General features: G+C 43.3%; 1 protein-coding gene across 4 annotated transcripts in view; it reads left to right on the forward strand.

Moving 5' to 3' along the window:
* Positions 1-70: 70 nt before the first annotated feature.
* neurl4 (neuralized E3 ubiquitin protein ligase 4) overlaps positions 71-23,306 on the forward strand; it is a 50,907-nt gene continuing 27,671 nt past the window's right edge. Inside the window, exons 1-11 of one of the 4 annotated variants that reach the window (XM_062957618.1) lie at positions 71-596; positions 3,524-3,902; positions 5,471-5,536; positions 8,825-9,108; positions 10,122-10,233; positions 12,345-12,433; positions 13,761-13,833; positions 14,794-15,154; positions 17,472-17,653; positions 20,763-20,848; positions 22,637-22,799. In XM_062957618.1, the coding sequence (XP_062813688.1) occupies positions 186-596; positions 3,524-3,902; positions 5,471-5,536; positions 8,825-9,108; positions 10,122-10,233; positions 12,345-12,433; positions 13,761-13,833; positions 14,794-15,154; positions 17,472-17,653; positions 20,763-20,848; positions 22,637-22,799 (2,206 nt within the window). In that variant the 5' untranslated portion in view covers positions 71-185. The remainder of the gene's footprint in view (positions 597-3,523; positions 3,903-5,470; positions 5,537-8,824; positions 9,109-10,121; positions 10,234-12,344; positions 12,434-13,760; positions 13,834-14,793; positions 15,155-17,471; positions 17,654-20,762; positions 20,849-22,636; positions 22,800-23,306) is intronic. The other 3 variants (XM_062957619.1, XM_062957620.1, XM_062957621.1) reach the window with 3 other exon arrangements.

Here is a 23,306-nt window from a genome sequence, read left to right on the forward strand (position 1 = left end):
TCGCAAATATCGCCGTGTGTCGCAAAGAAAAAGCTTGCCGTCAAGCGCGGCCTCCCTGCCGCTTGAAGAAAGCGTCCCTTCTCGTAGCCGTCAAGCGCGCCCTGTCGTAAAGCCTCCCTAGTCCAAGAGTGTGTGTGTGCTTGCGCGCATGCGTGGGCCGTGCTGCCGCCAAGCAGGGCGCGCGCATGCCCCTCCGCCGCCGGCCGCCGTCAAGCGCGGCCGCCTGTCGCGCGCGGGAGTGCGGCGCCCGCCGTGAGGAGGGAGGAGGAGGAGGGATGCTGGGCGGCGGCGGCGGAGGAGGAGGAGGAGGCGGCGGCGGCGGTGGGGGGCAGCCCCCTGCCCCGGCCTCGGGCCCGCCTCCAGGCCCGTCGCCTCCGCCGCCCCCGCTGCCCGTGCCTTCGCCGTGCTCGCCTTCGCCGTGCCCGCCTTCTCCGGCGCTGCTGCTCCACCCGCGGACGGGCCGCCTGGTGTCGGTGTCGCGGGGCGGGCGGACGGCCTCGCGCTCCCAGCCGGGCCAGGAGTTCAACCACGGCCTGGTCCTCAGCAGGGAGCCCCTCGCCCCCGGAGCCCTCTTCACCGTCCGCATCGACAGGAAGGTGAGCCAGGGAAAAAGAGGCCAAGCGGGACAGAAGCGGGGTAAAGGGAGAGTGCAGGTGCAGCCCAATTGGGGAAACAAGCCAAGGAAGTGAAGAAGGTAGAAGTGGGGCACAAAGGGGTCGTATAAAATGATAATACAAACAATAATAATGTGTTGTGGAAGGCTTTCATAGGTTCCTGAGGTTGCCTCCAGGCAACAACAGCCAGGCTACCTCGATGTAAATATTTATTTATTAGAAGCCTCCGGTGACCTAGGGGATATAAGCCTTGTGACTTGAAGGTTGGGTTGCAGACCTGAAGGCTGCTGGGTTCGAATCCCACCCAGGGAGAGTGCAGATGAGCTCCCTCTATCAGCTCCAGCTCCATGCGGGGACATGACAGAAGCCTCCCACAAGGATGGTAAAAACATTAAAAAACATCCAGGCGTCCCCTGGACAACGTCCTTGCAGACGGCCAATTCTCTCACTCCAGAAGCAACACTAGTTGCTCCTGACACGGAAAAAAAAATATTTATTTAATACATTTATATCCTGCCCTTCTCACCCCGAAGGGGACTCAGAGCGGCTTACAAATTTAATTTACATACAATATTATATTATTAGCATAGCATACTGGCAATAAATAATAAATTAATAATAAATACCCTTGCTGATGGACTTTGCAGCTGCAAGGCTACTCAGGGTAGTACAAAATGATAATACAAATAACAACAATGTGTTCTCGAAGGCTCTCATAGGTTGCTGAGGTTGCCTCCAGGCAGCAACAGCCAGGCCACCTCTATGCAAATACCCTTACTGATTGACTTTGCAGCTGCAAGGCTACTCAGGGTAGTACAAAATAATACGAACAACAACAATGTGTTGTCGAAGGCTTCCATAGGTTGCTGAGGTTGCCTCCAGGAACAACAGCCAGGCCACTTCTATGCAAATACCCTTACTGATTGATTTTGCAGCTGCAAAGCTACTCAATGCTATTCAAGCTTGCTAATTGCAACATTTATACTTGCTTTAAACAGGCAGGGGTTCTTGCTCCCACCCTGGATAAATTGTAATGGAGCTCCACAATGGGTTAAACCAGGCATGGGCAAACTTAGGCCTTCCTGTTGTTTTGGACTTCAACTCCCACAATTCCTAACAGCCTACCGGCTATTAGGAATTATGGGAGTTGAAGTCCAAAACACCCCGAAGGCCCAAGTTTTTCCATGCCTGGGTTAGCCCCTTATGCCAGCAGGACTAGTTACTAAAAAGTTGACAGTTTGAATCTGAGGAACAGGGTGAGCTCCCGCCTGTCAGCTCCAGCTTTGAATGCGGGGACATGAGAGAAGCTTCCCACAAGGGTGGTAAAACATCAAACATCGGGGCATCCCCTGGGCAACGTGCTTGCAGACGGCCAATTCTCTCACAACAAAAACGACTTGCACTTCTAACACGGAAAATAGTAATAATAATAATTATAATAAAACTTTATTTGTATTCCACCATATCTCCTCAAGAGAACTCAGGGCAGATTCCAGCATACACAAACACAAAGGCAAACATTAAATGCCTAGAAACAACCATAACACGTTGCTTTTGTTGTTTTGTTCATAAATAAAGGTGACAGAGTTCTAACTGGGGGAGAAGTTGTTGTTTGCCGTTGCTTTTGTTGTTTTGTTGTTTTATCCCACTCCCACCCTCTCCTGCTTGTACATGCACTTTTTACAGCAAACTACAGAAGTTATATTTGAAATAATAATTTAAAAAGTTGCTGTTTGCCAACATAAGTGAGGTACAAAGGGGGTCGCTTTGGATGTTTATGTGCAGCAGGGGGACACTATTGTCTAATGGAGATGGGAAGAGAATGAAAGGTTTGGGTTTGACGGAGGAAATCAATTACCAAGTGGGGTCCAAAGAGAGGGAGGTTTTGAGGTGTGTATTCAGAAGGTGACTAGAAGAGGGAGCATTGAGTTACAAGAGAGGGAAAGGTTGGTGTTTTGTCAAGGCGATGGAGTCCTATCTGGGATACAAAAAGGGTAGAGTTTTATTGAGGTAATGCAGTGCAAGTGGGGTACAGAGAGGGGCAGTGTCTGAGGTATGTACAGTAGAATCTCACTTATCCAAGGTTCTGTATTATCCAAGGCAGTCTGCCTTTTAGTAGCCATTGTTTTTGTAGTAAATGTTGCAATGTTTTGGTGCTAAATTCGTAAATACAGTAATTACTACATAACATTACTGTGTATTGAACTGCTTTTTCTGTCAATTTCTTGTAAAATATGATATTTTGGTGCTTAATTTGTAAAATCATAATGTAAATTTTATGTTTAATAGGCTTTTTTCTTAATCCCTCCTTATTATCCAACATTTTCGCCTATCCAATGTCCTGCTGGCCCGTTTATCTTGGATAAGTGAGACTCTGCTTTATTTGATGATGATAATTTGGAAAAAGAAAGCTTGGATGGCGCTACGGAGCAGCAGAACTAAAGACAAAAGAAAGGGAAAAGATGGTTACATTTTGAGATATATAGATAGAGGTTGAGGGCACTAGTAAAAGTGGTTCTTCTGAGGGTAATTTTATTTGTTAATTGGGCTTTTCCCTTTCTCCCAAATGATAAACTCACAAGAGTACAATTTTTTTTTTTTGTAATTTTGCCACATAATCTGACAATACCTGATAGATGCCTAGATTCTTGGATAAAATCTTAGTCATAGATAGGCTAAGCCGGTAGGCTATTAGGAATTGTGGGAGTTGAAGTCCAAAACACCTGGAGGGCCAAAGTTTGCCCATGCTTGTCATAGATGGTCCAGAATCCAGCCAGTAACACCTAGTAGGCTGTGAAACTAATAACAAGAACCTGTCTCAGATTCTTTTTCTTGGTGCAAGTTAAATATCCCAATTGGACATCTGCCCTCCACTCCTCTTTCATCCATTCTTCCTCCTTCTCCCGCAGGTGAACTCCTGGAGTGGCTCCATCGAGATCGGGGTGACAGCCTTGGACCCCAACCACCTGGACTTCCCTAGTAGCGCCACAGGCCTCAAGGGGGGCTCCTGGATTATTTCAGGCTGCTCGGTGCTGCGGGACGGCCGCTCCATCCTGGAGGAGTACGGTCAGGACCTGGACCAGCTGGGTGAAGGCGACCGGGTGGGCATCCAGCGCACGGCCAGCGGGGAGCTGCGCCTCTGGGTCAACGGGCAGGACTGCGGGGTGGCCGCCACCGGGATCCCACCCCAAGTGTGGGCTGTGGTGGACCTCTACGGCAAGTGCACCCAGATCACGGTGGTGCCTGGCAACACGGACGAGGCAGAAGAAGGGGCCACTCAGGAAGAAGGTATTTGCTTGGAAGCACAGGGAAAATGTCTGGTCATTATTACTTTTTGATGTTTTTATTTAATATTTCCAATGTTTCCACACTAGGGGACAAGGTGGGAAAGTCAGGTTAAAAAGGAAGAAGAAAGAAGATGGGAAGCAGAGTTATTGTTAGTTAATTCTTTAGAAATACCTAGTATGATGCTGAGGGAAGGGAAGGGGTTGGAGGGAGCGGGGATAATATCGTAAACATTTATAATTGAAACATCTATTTCTTCATACCAGTTACAATTATGCACATTTTCAAATTATTGAAAGTTCTACACATTCTGTTATAACAAAGATAGAAATATTGTCTTCCAATTTTAAGTCTGATAGTGGTTATTTTCCTGTATTATCCTACATTCTTTCTGTTTTTTCTCCCAGCTCTTCATCATTAAAAGTTCTTCTTCATTATTTTTATCAGGTTGTTTGTTTTAAATCTTTTATCTACTTTTAGTTATTATGTAATAAATCTAATTTTAGTAAGCTGTGTCGTGATATTGTTAGTCTCCTTAAGTCCCTATGGGGAGAAAGGCAGGACGGAAATAGATAATATAATAATAACAACAACAACAGACAGACAGAGGGTGATAAAATCATAGATTGCTCGAGTTGGAAGAGACTCCAAGGGCCATGCAGTCCAACCCCCTGGCTTGCAGAAACACATAGTCAAAGCACTCTCGACAAATGGTCATCTGTTAAAAAACCTTCCGAAATGGAGGCTCCACTGAGACTCCCAAGACTGCAGCCTATTCCAGTGCCAAAAGTTCTTACTGTCAGGTTATTCTTCCTAGCATTTGGGTGGAATCTCTGTTCTTGCAGTTTGAATCCATGGCTCCATTGTGTCCTAGACTTTGGAGCAGCAGAAAACAAGTTTGGCTCCTTCCCAATGTGATGAAAAAGAGCACCTGCCAAAATAAGGCACCTGGAGGTGGTTTTCTTGTCTCTTTAATTGTTCAATTCCCCTCCTAGTCCTCAAGGCTCCTGAGAAGGAGGCACAGAGCATAGCAGCACAAAAGGAATTAAAATTAAAAACAGTTAGAATGCCCTTGTTAAGAAATTGAATAATACTGAAATATACTACAGTTGCCTGTCCACATTTGCCAGTTTGGCTTTTCCTAATGTGATTATTCACTGATTTGACTGAAATGTTCTTTCTTGGAATCTCTGAGTCCTCCATGGCAATTCTATGGTTTCATTCCACTTATTGCGCCGGAAGACTTGGACATTCCCAGAGAGAACATTGTCATCAAACACCTTCCTATGTCCCCCAGCATGAATAATCAAATCCATAAAAATGAAACCTGCAAACATGACGGGTCAGCTGTAATATGCGCTAATGTCCTTTTATGTTTTCTAAGTAAATGTTTTCAAAAGAATTGTTCAATGCTTTTCAAATAAATAGAATAAATAGCTTCGCCTGGTGGGTCAGAGTGAAGTGGACCTTTTCCTACTCTGCAATAATGCAGGAGATACATGAGAGAATTGCCATTGCTTTGAATGTATGTTCATCTCTTTCCATCTCTGTCTGTTTCTCCCTCGCCGCAGCTCTGGACCTGCCATGCAACCAGAACCGACCGGATAAGTTTCCCAACAGCTTGGAGTCAGAGAATGGTGAGTTTCCATCCCTTCCTTTGGTAACAGGCAGATAAGCCGCACTATCTAATAGCAAGATGGGGCTTTCATTCATGAGCAACATGATCAAAGGTTTGGAAACCAAACCATCTGAGGAATTGTTGTGGTTGCTGGGAATGTTTAGCTTGGAGAAGAGAAGGCTGAGAGGGGACATATAAACCGTGTGTGTTTGAAAGGAGGTCCCATTGGAAAGGGGGGCAGGCAAAGCTTGTTTTCTGCTGCCCTGGAAACTAGGACACAATACAGCAGTTTAGTCAATGGCAGGAAAAGAAATTCCATCTAAACATTAGGAAGAACTTCCTGACCATAAGAGCTGTTTGACAGAGGAATACGCTTTCTTGGAGCCTGGTGGAGTCTCCTTCTTAAGCAGAGACTGGATGACCATCTGTCAGGAGGGATTTGATTGTGTGTTCCTGCTTGGCAAGAGGTTGAACTGGATCGCCTTTGGGGTCTCTTCCACTCTATTTGGGGGTTGTTTGCAGGCAAAACTAAATTATCATCATCATCAATTATCATCATCATCAATTTTATTTATTACCCACTTCACTTGAGGTGAAGTTAGATGAGACCCCAAGGGCCATTCAGTCTACCCCCTTTCTTGTCAGGGAATCTGCAACCCTGACTGATTGATGAGCCAAGTCTCACCTCTGCTCACCCGTCAGACCACTCTGCAAACGGCAAAAGTGGCACCTACCAAGAACGTCAACTTTGCTGATTTTATCTCCTGAATCCCAGCGGCACGAATGCTTTATTTACACTAATATTTACAGTGCTAATGACCAAAGCTATCAGGACACATATTGCATCCCCAAGATCAAACATGGAACTTTTTCCGTCTCGCTCAGAGTTCGTTCTCAGTACACTGAAGTGCCTCTACATTTCACAGCCTTTGATGTATCTTTCTGTCAGGTAGCACAAACAGAAGTCTTTGCCATTTGCCCTTCCAGCAATCAATCAGGGGTCACTGCAATTAACCTCTTGACTGCTGGAATGCTTGCCAGAACGAAAATACACAATTCCACAGCAACTATAAATTAAACATTTCACTCCATATCACAAAAACACTAACAATTCAGCCAGGCAGGAAAACACAATTAAAGCACTCCTCACAGATGGGCCCACCCAGCCTCTACTTTAAAAACCTCCAGAGAAGGAGACTACTAGGGTCTGAGGCAGCAACACATTCCACTGTTGAAAATATTTTGCTGTCAGGAAGTTCTTCTCAAAGTTTAAACGGAATCTCTTTCCTTGCAATTTGAATCCAGTGTTCCATTCTGTCCTGATTTTTTAAAGTCCTAATTTTAAAACCCTTCAAGATAGTCATGGAGTTTTTGTGTCACTGTTTGTGTTGCCAAAGTGACCACTGGAGAGGGATCCTGATCCCTTTAATGGTTGGGCAGCAGAGTGTGTTTCTGCAGGTGTAGCTTTCCAAGCAGCTGGGTAACAGATGCTGATTTTCTCTTTTTGGTTGAACAATTAAAGGGCAGGGAGGTGATTGGGGGGACCCCCACAGGGAGTGGTGTTGCATAAGACACCAATGTAGGTATGGGCAGACCTGGACTCTCCAGGTGTTTTGGACTTCAATGATAGTCTGTTAGGAATTGTGAGAGGTGAAGTCCAAAACACCTAGAGGGATGAAATTTGCCTATGCTTGTTGTGGGGCAGTGTTCCTCCCATTTCTGGATAACTATGCCATTGTTTAACCCAGTGGTTCCCAAACTTGTTTGGCCTACTGCCCCCTTTTCAGAAAAAATATTACCCAGCGTCCCCTGGAAAGGGGGGCGTGGCTTAGAGGGGTGGGCGTGGCTCCTGCTCAAGAGGGCGGGGCTGAGCCTCTCCCCTAGTCCAAGATGCAGGGCTGCAAGGGGAGGTGGGCGGGGCCACAAATGGGCAGCCAGGCCTGGGATGTGCGGAGTTACGAGCTCTGAGGCAGGGCTTTTATCCCCGTCCTGGGGCGCCTGCCAGGACACAGGAGGCGGGGCTAGAGGAGGGGGTGGGGCCTCTTCCCAAATGCCTGACAGGCCTGAACCTCTATACCCCGCCCCCATGTTCTAACAAGCGCCTCAGGAGAGGTATAGAGGCTCAGCTCTGTCTCGGGCTCCTGGGAAGAAGCCATGCCCACTCCTCTAGCTCCGCCCTCTGTGTCATAGAATCATAGAATAGTAGAGTTGGAAGAGACCTCATGGGCCATCCAGTCCAACCCCCTGCCAAGAAGCAGGAAATCGCATTCAAAGCACCCCCGACGGATGGCCATCCAGCCTCTCCTTCCAAAGAAGGAGCCTCCACCACAGTCCGGGGCAGAGAGTTCCACTGCCGAACAGTCCGAACAGTGAGGAAGTTCTTCCTGATGTTCAGGTGGAATCTCCTTTCCTGTAGTTTGAAGCCATTGTTCCCTTGCGTCCTAGTCTGCAGGGCAGCAGAAAACAAGCTTGCTCCCTCCTCCCTAAGACTTTCCCTCACATATTTGTACATGGCTATCATGTCTCCTCTCAGCCTTCTCTTCTGCAGGCTAAACATGCCTAGTTCTTTAAGCCGCTCCTCGTAGGGTTTGTTCTCCAGACCCTTGATCATTTTAGTCGCCTCCTCTGGACGCTTTCCAGCTTGTCAACATCTCCCTTCAACTGCTGTGCCCAAAATTGGACACAGTATTCCAGGTGTGGTCTGACCAAGGCAGAATAGAGGGGGAGCATAACTTCCCTGAATCTAGATGCTATTCCCCTATTGATGCAGGCCAGAATCCCATTGGCTTTTTTAGCTGCTGCATCACATTGTTGGCTCATGTTTAACTTGGTGTCCACGAGGACTCCAAGGTCTTTTTTGCACACACTGCTGTCAAGCCAGGCGTCCCCCATTCTGTATCTTTGATTTCTATTTTTTCTGCCGAAGTGAAGTATCTTGCATTTGTCCCTGTTGAACTTCATTTTGTTAGTTTTGGCCCATCTCTCTAGTCTGTTAAGATCGTTTTGAATTCTGCTCCTTTCTTCTGGAGTGTTGGCTATCCCTCCCAGTTAGTTGTCCTCTGCAAACTTGATGATCGTGCCTTCTAACCAGTGTCCTAACGGGCGCCTCAGCCCTGTCTCCGGCACTTGGGAAGAGGCCCCGCCCCTCCCATGGCCCCGTCCCCATGTCCTAATAGGTACCATCACCGCCCCCCTGGATCGCTCCAGCGCCCACCAGGGGGCGGTAGCGCCCACTTTGGGAATCACTGATTTAACCCTTCAAAAATCCCTTTCGTCTTGCGCCTTTTGTTTCCCTCCTTGCCCTCAGGCTTCTCCAGCATGGAGCTCTCGGAGGTGGTGAGCAATGCCATCCTGTCGGCCTACAACGGGAGCCTGCTGAACGTGAACCTGGGCAGCCCTCCTTCCGACTCCGCTCCCTGCGGGGGGGCCCCCATCACCTCCAACGACGCCCTCCTCTTCCACGAGAAGTGCGGCACGCTCATCAAGCTCAGCAACAACAACAAGACGGCCGAGCGGCGGAGGCCCCTGGACGAGTTCAACAATGGAGTCGTCATGACCAACCGCCCCTTGAGGGACAACGAAATGTTTGAGGTGGGGAGGAGGGAAAGTGTGTATATGTGTGTTTGTGGGGGGGGGGGGGAACATACCAACAACCTATACAGTAATGGGCTTTGTGGACAAAGCATGGACAAACTTTGGCCCTCCTCCAGGTGTTTTGGACTTCAGCTCCCAACATGCCTAACAGCGAAAGTTTTCCCATGCCTAGCTTATAATCATAATCATATTGACTCATGTATTTTAATATGTGTATTTTTAATACATGCATCTACGGTTGCATTTTAACTATGTTTTAATATGTGATTTTATTATTATATAACACAGTCCAACCAAAACAATTGCTTGGTGTCTTGGTTTCTAGTCCTGTTCCAGGGGTTCTTTGGGGTGCTCATTCAGAAAATTTGTTTGGATAGGCCTCATCAAGTCTAGATATGGTTATCCTGGTTTTTATGGGCAAGCAGATATTGTTGTTTATTCGTTCATTTGCTTCCGACTCTTCGTGACCTCATGGACCAGCCCACACCAGAGCAGATACTGACTGGTATATGGCATGTGTTGTGTATCTCAAAAACTAGAGATGAAAGGTTAAAACTGGTCCATTTTTTTTGGAATTAGCAGGCCAAATATATCAGGAATAGGGCTAACATTCAAGGCGCCAAAATGTGTATTGGCCAGTGTAATAATATAACTGTGTGGTATAATGAGCCCTCATTAACCTCAAGGAGTAACAATTTAGCTTTTAAATTAGTTAAACAGTTGCACTGTTTATCATTAGAACTTATTTATTTTTGAAAGCTAGAAGTGGGTTGTTTCTGGGAGTTCTGAGTGCCTCAGACTAATCCTCTGGCACAAGAGAAGCCATTCGTGTTGGGAAAGATCTTCATCAACTGGAATTTCTTTCTGTGTGGAATTAATTATGTCTATGTGGATGCCTACAACCTTAAACCAGCTTTCTCTGATATTTACCCTGATATTTTGGGATCAACTCCCAGTGTCCCCAGGCAAAACTGAATGGTAAAAACTTTCTTCTCTCCCCCCCCCCCCAGATCCGAATTGACAAATTGGTGGATAAGTGGTCAGGATCCATTGAAATTGGGGTCACCACGCACAATCCCAATAACCTGGAGTACCCGGCAACCATGACCAACCTGCGCTCAGGTGAGCACCTGCATGATCCCGGTTGGAAAAGGTGGGGACAAAGGGTCATCAAACATCAGCGAGGATTGTACCTTGCTGCATCCCCAAGTATTTGTTTTCAGTCCTTCTACCTTTAGGATTATAAACTGTTCTTGATTTATTTTGAGAAGGTGTGTATACACTTTCTTCCTGACTTCTTAACCTAAGAGAAAACAAGTCCCGCCCTCAGTACGACATCCTTTCCAATATTTAAACACAGCTATTGTGTCTGCTCCTTCTTTTCTCCAAACTAAGCATATCTAGCTCCCAAAGCTTCCTTATAGGACTTGATTTCCAATCCTTCGATCATTTTGGTTTCCCATCTCGGGTTACTTTCTAACTTGTCAGTATCCTTCTTGAATTATGGTGCCCAAAACTGGACATGGAATAGTTATTCCAGGTGAGATCTAACCGACACAGAAGAAAAGAGGGGACCATGACTCCCGTCAATCTCTAGACACTAGACTCCCATTGACGCAGCCTAGAATTGTATTGGCCTTTAGAGCTGCTGCATCACACTATGGATTCATGTTCACATAGGCTGAGTCTCTGTTTTCTAGAAAAGAACGGTTGGGCTGAGAATTTAAATGTGTATATAAACCAAAGCACATAGGTTGTGCCTGCTTTCACCAGTCCCAAAACCTTTCCCCTTCTGTTGATGCACAGTGGCCCCTATATTTCTAGTCTTTTTACTTACCAATTAAGGGTAGGAATTGAGGAGATTAAACTTCAATAATTAAGAGGTGGCTTTCCAAAGCTCAGGTCAAGAAAAGTGCCACATTTGACTGACTCTGAATCATGGGTTTTATAGTCTCAACTTGACACAAACACGCACATATGTGCACATGAGATCAAACACCCTTTTCCTCTTCTTTCTGTCTGTCTTATTTTCCTTCTCTCAGAGGCTCATCACCTCTGTTCTTACGCCTTTGCGTCTTTCTGTTCATAAATATCCCTTTCTTTTCTTTTTTTGTTTTGTTCTTTTTTTGGGTATTTCTAAAAATTAATTTATCAGTCAAAATGTATAAGTTTACATTCCTCATTTTACAATATCTTAAACATATCATATTGTATACAATTCGACAGTAAAAAAAAATCAAGAACATCTTTAAGCATATTTCTTACCAGTTTTGGACTCTTTTCCATTACAATTTTACTACATATCTCTCTACTACACATTTTTTAGTGTATTTATACATGTTTTATTATTATTATTATTATTATTATTATTATTATTATTATTAATTTATCAATCAAAATGTATAAGTATATATTCTTCTCAGTTTACAGTATCTTAAACATATCATATTGTATACAATCCGACAATAAAGAAAAATCAAATCCAAAAACATTTTTAAGCCTATTTGTTAGCAGTTTTGGACTTTTCCGTTACAACTTTACTACATATCTCTGTACTACACACTTTTTTATCTACTTATACATGTTTTATTTATTATTATTATTATTATTATTGTTATATCTTTCCCGCCCCTCCCCTAACTTTGTCCCCCCCTTCACCAAGACCAACCAACTCATATTGTTTCACAAGTCCAAAATTTCATTGCCTCTGTTGCTGGCTTGCACCCCTTTCCCTCATTAAAACATACTCAATAATTTTTTTGTTTTGTTCTATAACCAATTCCTGCTCATTCTTCTTCCCCTTCCCATCTTCTGTTATCAACCTATTCTGTACTGCTGCTTTTAGTCTACCCACCCATGAAGATAACAGAAACAGTGTCTGGTTGCCAGTTGATACTATTATTTATTGTTACAGTATTGTTGTTTTTATCCTGTTTTTATTCTATTTTATATTGTGTATTGCTTTTTTTTAATTTTTATTGTGTTGTGCCCCATGTAAGCTGCCCTGAGTCCTCTTGGCGAGATGGTGGCGGGATATAATAATAAAGTTATTGTTACTATTCTGTCGGGTCAACTGACCTCTCACACAAATCTCCACTCTTCGCCTTGGCAAGGCTTTAATAACATCTCATCCACATTCCTACACTCCTTCCTACTCCTTTTTGCTCCCTCCTATCTCTTGACTTTGTGAAATTTACATTTTCCTAGTCCCAACTTCTGTCTCCTTTTTCCAGGAACCATCATGATGAGCGGCTGCGGCATCCTGACGAATGGCAAAGGGACGAGGAGGGAGTACTGTGAGTTCAGTCTGGATGAGCTTCAGGTAGGACTTTGTTATTTTGGTCCTTCCTATCTCTGCGTCCTACTTTCTGCCCTCATTGGGTACAAGAAGTATTGTGTTGCACAAGTCTAGGACACAACTTAGACCCGAGTATGTGCAAACTTGGGCCCTCCAGGTGTTTTGGACTTCAGCTCCCACAATTCCTAACAGCCAGTAGCCGTTGAAGTCCAAAACACCTGGAGAGCCCAGGTTTACACATTCCTGACTTAGACCAACTGAAGTTGGACAACCACTTGGTTGAATGAATAAGGTTTGGATTCAACTAGAGGAGCAGCGGCCTATATTTTGCACTTTATTCTGCTTCTCTGTTGGAAATAACTTGTCTTCCTACCCCACTCCAAATCTCCCAGAAAACACTTCAGCACTTTGTCCATTCACACTCCATAATGGTGTTACAACACATATCTTTGCACTTTTGTCTAGACCACCCTCCCATTTCATTCACTTTGCCATTAAATGATGTTCTCTGCATTTTAACATTTTCTCATTGTTTTATTATTGTACTATAGTGCATTATTGTGCTTTTAATGTGTTTATGTTATCTGTTTGATGATGTTGTCTATACATTAATTTTATTTGCTTACTGTTTGTTCTTTGGGCTTGGCCTCATGTTAGCTGCCCCGAGTTCCTGTGGGAAGATGGAGGCGAGATAGAAAAATAAAGTATTATTATTATTTTATGACACAGCAAACAAGATAGATATGCTGGATTTCGTATCACAGAATCACAAGTCGAACACTTCCCAAGTGTCTAGGACTGTGTGATGTATTTTCGGATGATGCGTGCAGATCCCAGTTGGGTGGCCTTTTGCAGTTGGCAGATCGTGGTTTTGTCAATGTCTATTGTTTCCAAATGCCAGCTGAGATCTTTTGGCACGGCACCCAGTGTGCCGATCACCACCGGGACCACCTACACTGGTTTCTGCAGGAGTCTTTGAAGTTCAATCTTGAGGTCCTGATAGTGGCTGAGTTTTTCCTGTTGTTTTTCATCAATGCGACTGTCACCTGGGATGGCGACATCAATGATCCAAACCTTTTTCTTTTCCACAACTGTGATGTCTGGTGTGTTGTGTTCCAGAACTTTGTCAGTCTGGATTCGGAAGTCCCACAGTATCTTTGTGTGCTCATTTTCCAATACTTTTGCAGGTTTGTGATCCCACCAGTTCTTTACTGCTGGCAGGTTTTACTTGAGGCATACGTTCCAATGAATCATTTGGGCCACATAGTAATAATAGTGTTGTTGTTGTTATTATTATTATTATCACTATTATTATCTCATGATGTACTACACTATTTCTTTGTTTCTGCAGGAAGGCGACCACATCGGCTTGACTAGGAAATCCAACAACGCCCTCCACTTTTACATCAATGGTATTGACCAAGGTGGGTGCACTTTGGATATAAAGCTGAGGTGGGGATTTTCAAGATTTATCTTTTATTAGCGACATTTATATCCCACCCTTCTCACCCCGAAGGGGGCTCAGGGCAGTTTACAAGTATATATACATACAATATATTATATATTATAAGATGTGGACAACAGTGCAGGGTCTTGAAAGATGGGGTGGTCGGAGTCTGTTTCATAGACAGAAGGAAATATTATTCGATGTACTCAGTTCTTCGGTGCCTGTTTCTTGCCTCCAGCCAAACACGAACGTCTCCAGTGCTAGGTTATTTGAGATTTTTCTCTTAGCCAAATGAACTTTACAAGAAGGCAGAGCGCTTTTCTGCTTCTCTTTGCTTGTACTTCACACTGAATTACTGCAGTCTTTGGGAAAGCCCCATAAGATCTTTTGCCACAAATGGAAGGGACCAACATTGAGAGCTGACCTTAACTGGGTTGGAGATGGCTGCAAATGAAATGGAATCTTCAACTGGTTGTGCTTATTTATTTATTTATTGAGTTCTACAACATCTGAACTAGGATGGTGATGGTGACTACTATTATTATTGTATTATTGTGATTATTATTTGTTCTAGCTCACTTTATCTCTTAAAAATAGACCCAAGGCAGGTAACAATAAAAACAATCCGATATATATAATTTAAAACTTAAATCAAAACCATATAAACCATTCATGAGCCAACTTGGACCCTCCAGGTGTTTTGGACTCCAACTCCCAGCATTCCTAACAGCCTCAGGCCCTTTCCTTTTGCCCCTCCGCCGCTTAAGCGGCGGAGGGGCAAAAGGAAAGGGCCTGAGGCTGTTAGGAATGCTGGGAGTTGTAGCCAAAACACCTGGAAGGAGGGCCCAAGTTGGCCTATGCATAGTATAGATCCATATGATGAAAATATCTGTTCCTTGATGAATCAACATGTGCCGAAACCTTCGTGCTCCATTAGGAAGGCCGCGTTCCTTTGCGTGGCCCGGCTCCTCCCTTTCCTGCTTGAGGAGGTGCCCAAGCGGTGGTCCATTGGCCTCCCCTTCCCTTCCAGGCGTGGCCACCACCCTCACCCCGCTGGTCGTCTACGGCGTGGTGGACCTCTACGGCATGGCCGTCAAAGTCACCATCGTCCACAACCACAACCACAGCGACCGCCTCCGGCGCAACAACGCCATCATGAGGGCCCTCTCGCCGGACGTGGGGCGGCGCGCCATTGACGCTGGGGGGAACGAGCCGGAGCCGGAACGACTCCTTTTCCACCCGAATTGTGGACAGAAGGCTGCCATTATCAACGATGGACGCACGGCACTGCGGCCCCAGTAGGCATCTTATCTACTACCTTTAGTTACCATAAAATGCTGTATTTATTGTTGTTGTTATTATTATTGACACAAAGACATAGTATGACACAGCAAACGAGACATATATGCTGGATTTCGTATCACAGAATCACAAGTCGAACACTTCCCAAGTGTTTAGGACTGTGTGATGTATTATTATTATTATTATTATTATTGACACAAAGACATAGTATGACACAGCAAACGAGACATATATGCTGGATTTCGTATCACAGAATCACAAGTCGAACACTTCCCAAGTGTTTAGGACTGTGTGATGTATTATTATTATTATTATTATTATTGACACAAAGACATAGTATGACACAGCAAACGAGACATATATGCTGGATTTCGTATCACAGAATCACAAGTCGAACACTTCCCAAGTGTTTAGGACTGTGTGATGTATTATTATTATTATTATTATTATTATTATTGACACAAAGACATAGTATGACACAGCAAATGAGACATATATGCTGGATTTCGTATCACAGAATCACAAGTTGAACACTTCCCAAGTGTTTAGGACTGTGTGATGTATTATTGTTATTATTATTATTAGTAGTAGTAGTAGTAGTACAGTATTATTATTATTATTATTATTATTATTATTATTATTATTATTATTATTATTGACACAAAGACATAGTATGACACGGCAAATAAGATATGCTGGAATTAGTATCACAGAATCACAAGTCGAACACTTCCCAAGTGTTTAGGACTGTGTGATGTATTATTATTATTATTATTATTATTATTATTGACACAAAGACAGAGTATGATACAGCAAATGAGACCTATATGCTGTATTTCGTATCACAGAATCACAAGTCGAACACTTCCCAAGTGTTTAGGACTGTGTGATGTATTATTATTATTATTATTAGTAGTAGTAGTAGTAGTAGTAGTACAGTATTATTATTATTATTATTATTATTATTAGTATTGACACAAAGACATAGTATGACACGGCAAATAAGATATGCTGGAATTAGTATCACAGAATCAGAAGTTGAACACTTCCCAAGTGTTTAGGACTGTGTGATGTATTATTATTATTATTATTTATTAGTATTATTATTATTGACACAAAAGACAGAGTATGACACAGCAAACAAGGTAGATATGCTGTATTTTGTATCACAGAATCACAAGCCGAACACTTCCCAAGTGTTTAGGACTGCGTGATGTATTATTATTATTATTAGTATTAGTATTATTAATATTATTAGTATTATTGACACAAAGACAGAGTATGACACAGCAAACAAGATAGATATGCTGGATTTCATATCACAAAATCACAAGTCGAACACTTCCCAAGCGTTTAGGACTGTGTGATGTATTGTTGTTGTTGTTGTTATTGTTGTTATTATTTACTAGCTTCAGTGCCCAGCAATGCGCGGGTTGCATCTTTTGTATCAATAGACATTAGAAAGTCATTGTTTTGTTTTGGATTTTATGAAAGATCTCATTAGAAATATGCAAGGGTAGACTACAGCTCCCATCATCATCTGTGAATCCCTCTCAAATCTCACTAGTAGTTATAGTTAGTAAAAATAAATATGTGGTCCACATTTGGGCCAGATCTTATATCGGTGGACACTACATCTCCAAACATCGTCTGTAATTTATATAGATCAAGCATGGGCAAAGTTTGTCCCTTCAAGTGTTTTGTACTGCAACTCCCACAATTCCTAACAGCCTCACAAGCTATACTAGACCATATGTCGTTGCACCAACTTCGGCCCTCCCTCCAGGTGGTTTGGACTCCAACTCCCTCAATTTATAACAGCCTCACAAGCTGTTAGGAATTGTGGAAGTTGGAGTCCAAAACACCTGGAGGGACGAACTTTGCCCATGCCTAATATAGATGATTGTAATGCTGATGTTTATAGTATTATTTAGAGCATCTTTATCCTGAGTTCTCTCTGCTTCTAGACTCATTTGCTCCTCCGCAGCAAATACCTTATCTAGGTCCCTCCTAGGTTCAGTTTCCCTCTTGGCCAAACTGACCTTTCATTGTCTCAGTAGAAGGTAGACTGTTTCCATTCCATTGCTTATATCTTTACCCTATTTGGCTGTAACGCTAGTTAATATTCCATGGCATCGCAGCAAGTTTTTTCCAGTGTCACAGAGTTAGTCCTGCAAGTTATGAGGACCCATTTTGGGCCTATGTAAGTAAAGATATTTTCTGTAGTAATTTTGGGAGGCAGTGGCCTAATTAGATGGGTCTGCCTTCTGTCGTACTAATAATGCGACGCCTTGTCTGCCGCTTCCTCTTCAGTGCCACCGATGACTTCAACCACGGGGTGGTCTTGAGCAACCGGCCGCTCCGCAACGGGGAGGTCTTCCAGGTGCGCATTGACAAGATGGTGGACAAATGGGCTGGTTCCATTGAGATTGGCGTCACCACACATAACCCGACCTACCTGCAGTTACCTTCTACCATGACCAACCTCCGGTCAGGTGAGATCCCTCAGACCTTGAAGGGAACCGTGTTTCTTCAAAACGCTGATTCGGGAGAGCTGGAGGTCCCCATGCTATTACTGCTTGTCCTGTTGGGATCATACTTTTGATCTTTTGTACTGATTCTAATATTATCTAGTACTACCATTAAAAACATCTTAAGTTTACTTACAAACTTTGGGGAATGATCCTCGCCCTCATGTTAGGGTTAGTCCTGGTGATCAATAACATTTCTGTTGCACTTTATTCTATTCCTTCAGTTGGAAATAGTTCATATGTCATCCCAAGCCCCTTACCAATGATAATAGTCTTGGGTTACTTGCTTTTTTTCTCTAGTTTACATTCCTCACTGTATGCACTTCTCTGGCCCAGTTCATTTGTATGAGCTTCCTCAGGTCTTTTATCAAACCATGTTTTATTTTTAATGTGATTTTATTCTGTTTTATAGATCTGTTTTATATCGATGTGTTTTATTACAATGTTTGTAACCATTTGGGCTTGGCCCCATGTAAGCCGCCCCAAGTACCTTCAGGGAGATGGAGGCGGGGTATAAAATTATTATTATTATTATTATTATTATTATTATTATTATTATTTTATTATGACACAGCAAACAAGACAGACATGCTGGATTTCATATCACAAAATCACAAGTCGAACACTTCCCAAGTGTCTAGGACTGTGTGATGTATTTTCGGATGATGTGTGCAGATCCCAGCAGGGTGGCCTTTTGCACCTGGCAGATCGTAATTTTGTCAATGTCTATTGTTTCCAAATGCCGGCTGAGATCTTTTGGCATGGCACCCAATGTGCCCATCACCACCGGGACCACCTGCACTGGTTTCTGCCAGAGCCTTTGAAGTTCAATCTTGAGGTCCTGATATTATTATTATTATTATTATTATTATTATTATTATTATTATTATGTTACTTTTAAGTATTTTTTCCATCTTCAATATATTTTCCCAAAAAGGGATTTCCTTTGGGCATTTCCGCCACATACAGGAATAATACCATTCCTTATTTTTTCCAGTGCCAACATATTGGACTTATTCCTTTTGTCATATATGGTAATTGGGCTGGGGTCCTGTACCATTTTAGTATACATTTTCTTAGCTGGAGGTCCTGCAAAGCATTGGCTTTTCCCCGAAGTAGGAGGCTTGTGACTCCCAAGTATCCACCAGCGCTCGGCGGCCAGATTAATTACAGGGGCGAGCTACAGGGAGAGATCTACTCCCCTGTTCAAAGAGCTCCACTGGCTGCCGTTCACCTTCCGGTCCCAATTCAAGGTGAATACCATCATTTATAAGGCCCTAAACGGTTTGGGACCCACCTACCTTCGTGACCGTATCTCCTATTATAAACCTGTTCGATCCCTCCGCTCATCCGGGGAGGCCCTTCTTTCGCCACTGCCTTTATCCCAGGCCCATCTAGTGGGAACGAGAGAGAGGGCCTTTTCTGCTGTGGCCCCCCGACTGTGGAATTCATTGCCCTCTGAGATCAGGCAAGCCCCCACCTTATTGGCTTTTAAGAAAGATCTAAAAACATGGCTTTTTCGATGTGCCTTCGGGGAGTAAATGTTATATACCTTTTTGATTACTCCCCTTGGATTTTATCCTTTGGACCAGGGGTCCCCAAACTTTTTAAACAGGGGGCCAGTTCACGATCCTTCGGACCATTGGAGGGCCGGACTATAGTTGGCCACTGAGCAATAATAACAATAACAACAACAACAATAAAAAAGAGGGTTGGAAGAGACCCTTTAGGCCATTGAGTCCAATCCCCTTCTGCCTTTGTGCACCGAAAGCACAAGCAAAGCACCCCTGACAGATGGCCACCCAGCCTCAATGTTAATAATAATAATAGTAATAAAATTACGATCTGCCAACTGCAAAAGGCCACCTACTGGGATCTGCGCGCATCATCCGAAAATAAATCACACCGTCCTAGACACTTGAGAAGTGTTCGACTTGTGATTTTGAGATACGAAATCCAGCATATCTATCTTGTTTGCTGTGACATAATAAAATAATAATAAAATAATAACATAATAAAATAATAATAATAATAATAATAATAATAATAATAATAATAATAATAAAGAGGGTTGGAAGAGACCTCTTGGGACATTTAGTCCAATCCCCTTCTGCCTTTGTGCACCAAAAGCACAAGCAAAGCACCCCTGACAGATGGCCACCCAGCCTCAATGTTGTTAATAATAATAATAATAATAATAATAATAATAATAATAATAATAATAATAATAATGGTTGGAAGAGACCCCTTGGGACATTTAGTCCAATCCCCTTCTGCCTCTGTGCACCAAAAGCACAAGCAAAGCACCCCTGACAGATGGCCACCCAGCCTCAATGTGAAGGAGGAGGAGGAGGAAGGGGGGGTTGGAAGAGAAGAAGAGACCCCTTGGGTCATTTAGCCCAACCCCCTTTTGCCCTTGTGCCATGGGGGCCAGATAAATGGCTTCGATGGGCCGCATCCGGCCCCCGGGCCTTAGTTTGGGGACCCCTGCTTTGGACTGTTTGGACTGTTCCGTCTTATACCCCTGTTCTCTTTATTTATATGCCTCTCTCTCCCGAGTTTTTAATTAAATGTTCATGTGGCCCGCCCTGTCTGCTCTGATTTGTGTTGTAATGTATATGATTATTTTTGTACTATTATATTGTGTTATGATATATTGTTTTATTTTGTTATATTGTATGGTGTCTGGGCATGGCCCCATGTAAGCCGCCCCGAGTCCCCATCGGGGAGATGGTGGCGGGTTATAAATAAAGTTTTATTATTATTATTATTATTATAGCTTCTTCTGAAACATGAGATAGGTCAGGGATGGGCAAAATGTGGCCATGAGGACTCATACATACATCCTCAGAAGCTTCTCAAAGCCAATTTTTCACCTTAATTTTTAAATGGTGATTTTCAGGTCATCCCAACCTCTGAAAACCATCCCAAACCTGCCATAAAATGTAGCGGTTTGATCCACATCTCTGAGTCTATAAAGCTCGCTCTCCCGCAAACCCCAGGAAAACAATGCCTAAAAATTGGCTGATAGCATTTGGGGACATTCTTTTGATCTCAGTTTCCTTTCCTTTAGGCACTTGGATGATGACAGGAAACGGTGTGATGCACAACGGAACGACCATCTTGGATGAGTATGGACACAATCTGGACCGACTGAAGGTGAATCTGGCGCGAGCCACAGACTGCTTGGTTATAGGGTTTGGGTTGAATCAGATGAGCAACCTTTAGATATCTAGGGGCCACTTTCACTTTGCCTGATTGGTTATTTATTTGCTTCTTTGTTTGTGTGTGGGGTTGTGTATTCATGTCCTTTATTTGGAGATCTCAGGACGGTTTACAAGAAAATTAATTGAAAGCAATATGCAACATATATGTCATTTCTAATTAGGTGTTTCCCTGGGATAAAATGAGTTTGGTCCAGGGCTCCTCCAACATTTCAAAGTAATCAAACAAATGAAAGGAAGCAAAACTTAGGGGCTCTTTTTCATGTTTAAAGAATGGGGCACAACTTGGGGTGTTCGGTAGACAATGCGTTCCTTCTTGTCGTGTGTCTTCAAGTCATTTCCAACTTATGGTGATCCTAAGATGAAGCTTCTAGACAAGATTTGTTCAGAAGAGGTTTGCCTTTGCCTCCTTCCTCTCAAAGCTGAGAGAGTATTGACTTGCCCAAATAATAATAATAATAATAATAATAATAATAATAATAATAATTTTATTCTTATATCCCGCCCCATCAAAGGGTTTCCATTGCCAAGTGGAGATTCATATATCTGATGCCCAAATTTGTAACCCAATACTCAAAATGCTTCACCACATTGGCTCTCTTGTGTCCCCTGACTTTGATATAAAATGCAGAGGAACAGTAGTATTTGAGAAAGGAGAATATTATGTCCATATGCGTGGAGATAAATTGTGGAGTTGGGGAGGATATTTAGTTTTAAATGTAATTTTAATTGTATGAGTATTTTAATTGTATTTTAACTGCATTTTAACTTCTATCTATAACACTAATGTTCATTTGTTTTTGATTGTTGTATTTTGCCTTGTTTTTAAATGTATTTGGTTGTGTCATGTTCTTGTAAACCGCCTAGGGCCCCATGGGGAGAAAGGCAGGTTAAAAATGAAGTTAATAATAAAATAATACTGCCAATAACTTGAGTATCTTCAAGCTCCTGAAGAGGAGTTGTTGTTGTTGTTGTTGTTGTTGTTGTTGTTATGACACAGCAAACAAGATAGATATGCTGGATTTCGTATCACAAAATCACAAGTCGAACACTTCCCAAGTGTCTAGGACTGTGTGATGTATTTTCAGATGATGCGTGCAGATCCCAGTAGGGTGGCCTTTTGCAGTTGGCAGATCGTAATTTTGCCAATGTCTATTGTTTCCAAATGCCAGCTGAGATCTTTTGGCACGGCACCCAGTGTGCCCATCACCACCGGGACCACCTACACTGGTTTCTGCCAGAGTCTTTGCAGTTCAATCTTGAAGTCCTGATAGTGGCTGAGTTTTTCCTGTTGTTTTTCGTCAATGCGACTGTCACCTGGGATGGCAACATCAGTGATCCAAACCTTTTTCTTTTCCACAACTGTGATGTCTGGTGTGTTGTGTTCCAGAACTTTGTCAGTCTGGATTCGGAAGTCCCACAGTATCTTTGCGTGCTCATTTTCCATTATTATTATTATTATTATTATTATTATTATTATTATTATTATTATTAAAGATTTGGGGAGATAGAAAGACAGGCACCTGAGCATGAAGCATACCAGGGAGTGTGGCAGTGAAGTCTTACTGGTAAAGAGTCATGTATCAGACATCTTGAAGGATGCTTATTGTGCATATGTGTGTGTGATGGCTCACAGAAATTCTTAGAATCTCCCATTTTAAAACCATTAGATTCCTTCTCCCTGTGTCCTGTCTGATGCCATGTCTTTCTCCCCTCTTCTCAGGCAGGCGACACAGTGGGAGTGGTGCGCAAGGAAGACGGGACGCTGCACTTCTTTGTCAATGGTGTGGCTCAAGGACCGGCTGCGTGGAACGTCCCACCAAACATCTACGCTGTGGTGGACCTGTATGGGCAGGCAGCTCAAGCAACCATAGTGGATGACACAGGTAAGAGAGGTACCAGATTGGGCAGAAAACTTAACAAGGGCCCTATTCAGAGCTCTTTTTACTGCTCTTGAACCCTCTAGATCAGGCATGGGAAAACTTTGGCCTTCCCTCCAGGTATTTTGGACTTCCACAATTTAGGAATTCTGGGAGTTGAAGTATAAAACTTCTGAAGGGCCGTGGTTTGCCCTTGCCTCATCTAGACCAGGCCTGCACAACTTGTCAGTAGTAAGGGACCAAAATCAAAATTGCCTCTTCAGACCGCAGATAGGTTTTTAGCACCTCGCTTTCCAGGTAAAGCTATAATTAATGGATAAAACTATTGTGCAAATAATCCATACTATTTAAAAGGCACTGAAAAGTCTGAGAGACAAGGGGAAGCCTAGCCCCCTTTGTCAGCCTCTTGCTGTTCCCACGTGAATGATATGAAGCTGGTGATGGGGCTGAGCTTCCTCCCACAGACTGTAGGGAAGCCCTTTCTAGGTTGCATCTGGCCCGCGGGCCGTATGT

The sequence above is a fragment of the Anolis carolinensis genome, chromosome 6 (assembly GCF_035594765.1).
Source record: "Anolis carolinensis isolate JA03-04 chromosome 6, rAnoCar3.1.pri, whole genome shotgun sequence".
NCBI classification, from domain to species: domain Eukaryota; kingdom Metazoa; phylum Chordata; class Lepidosauria; order Squamata; family Dactyloidae; genus Anolis; species Anolis carolinensis.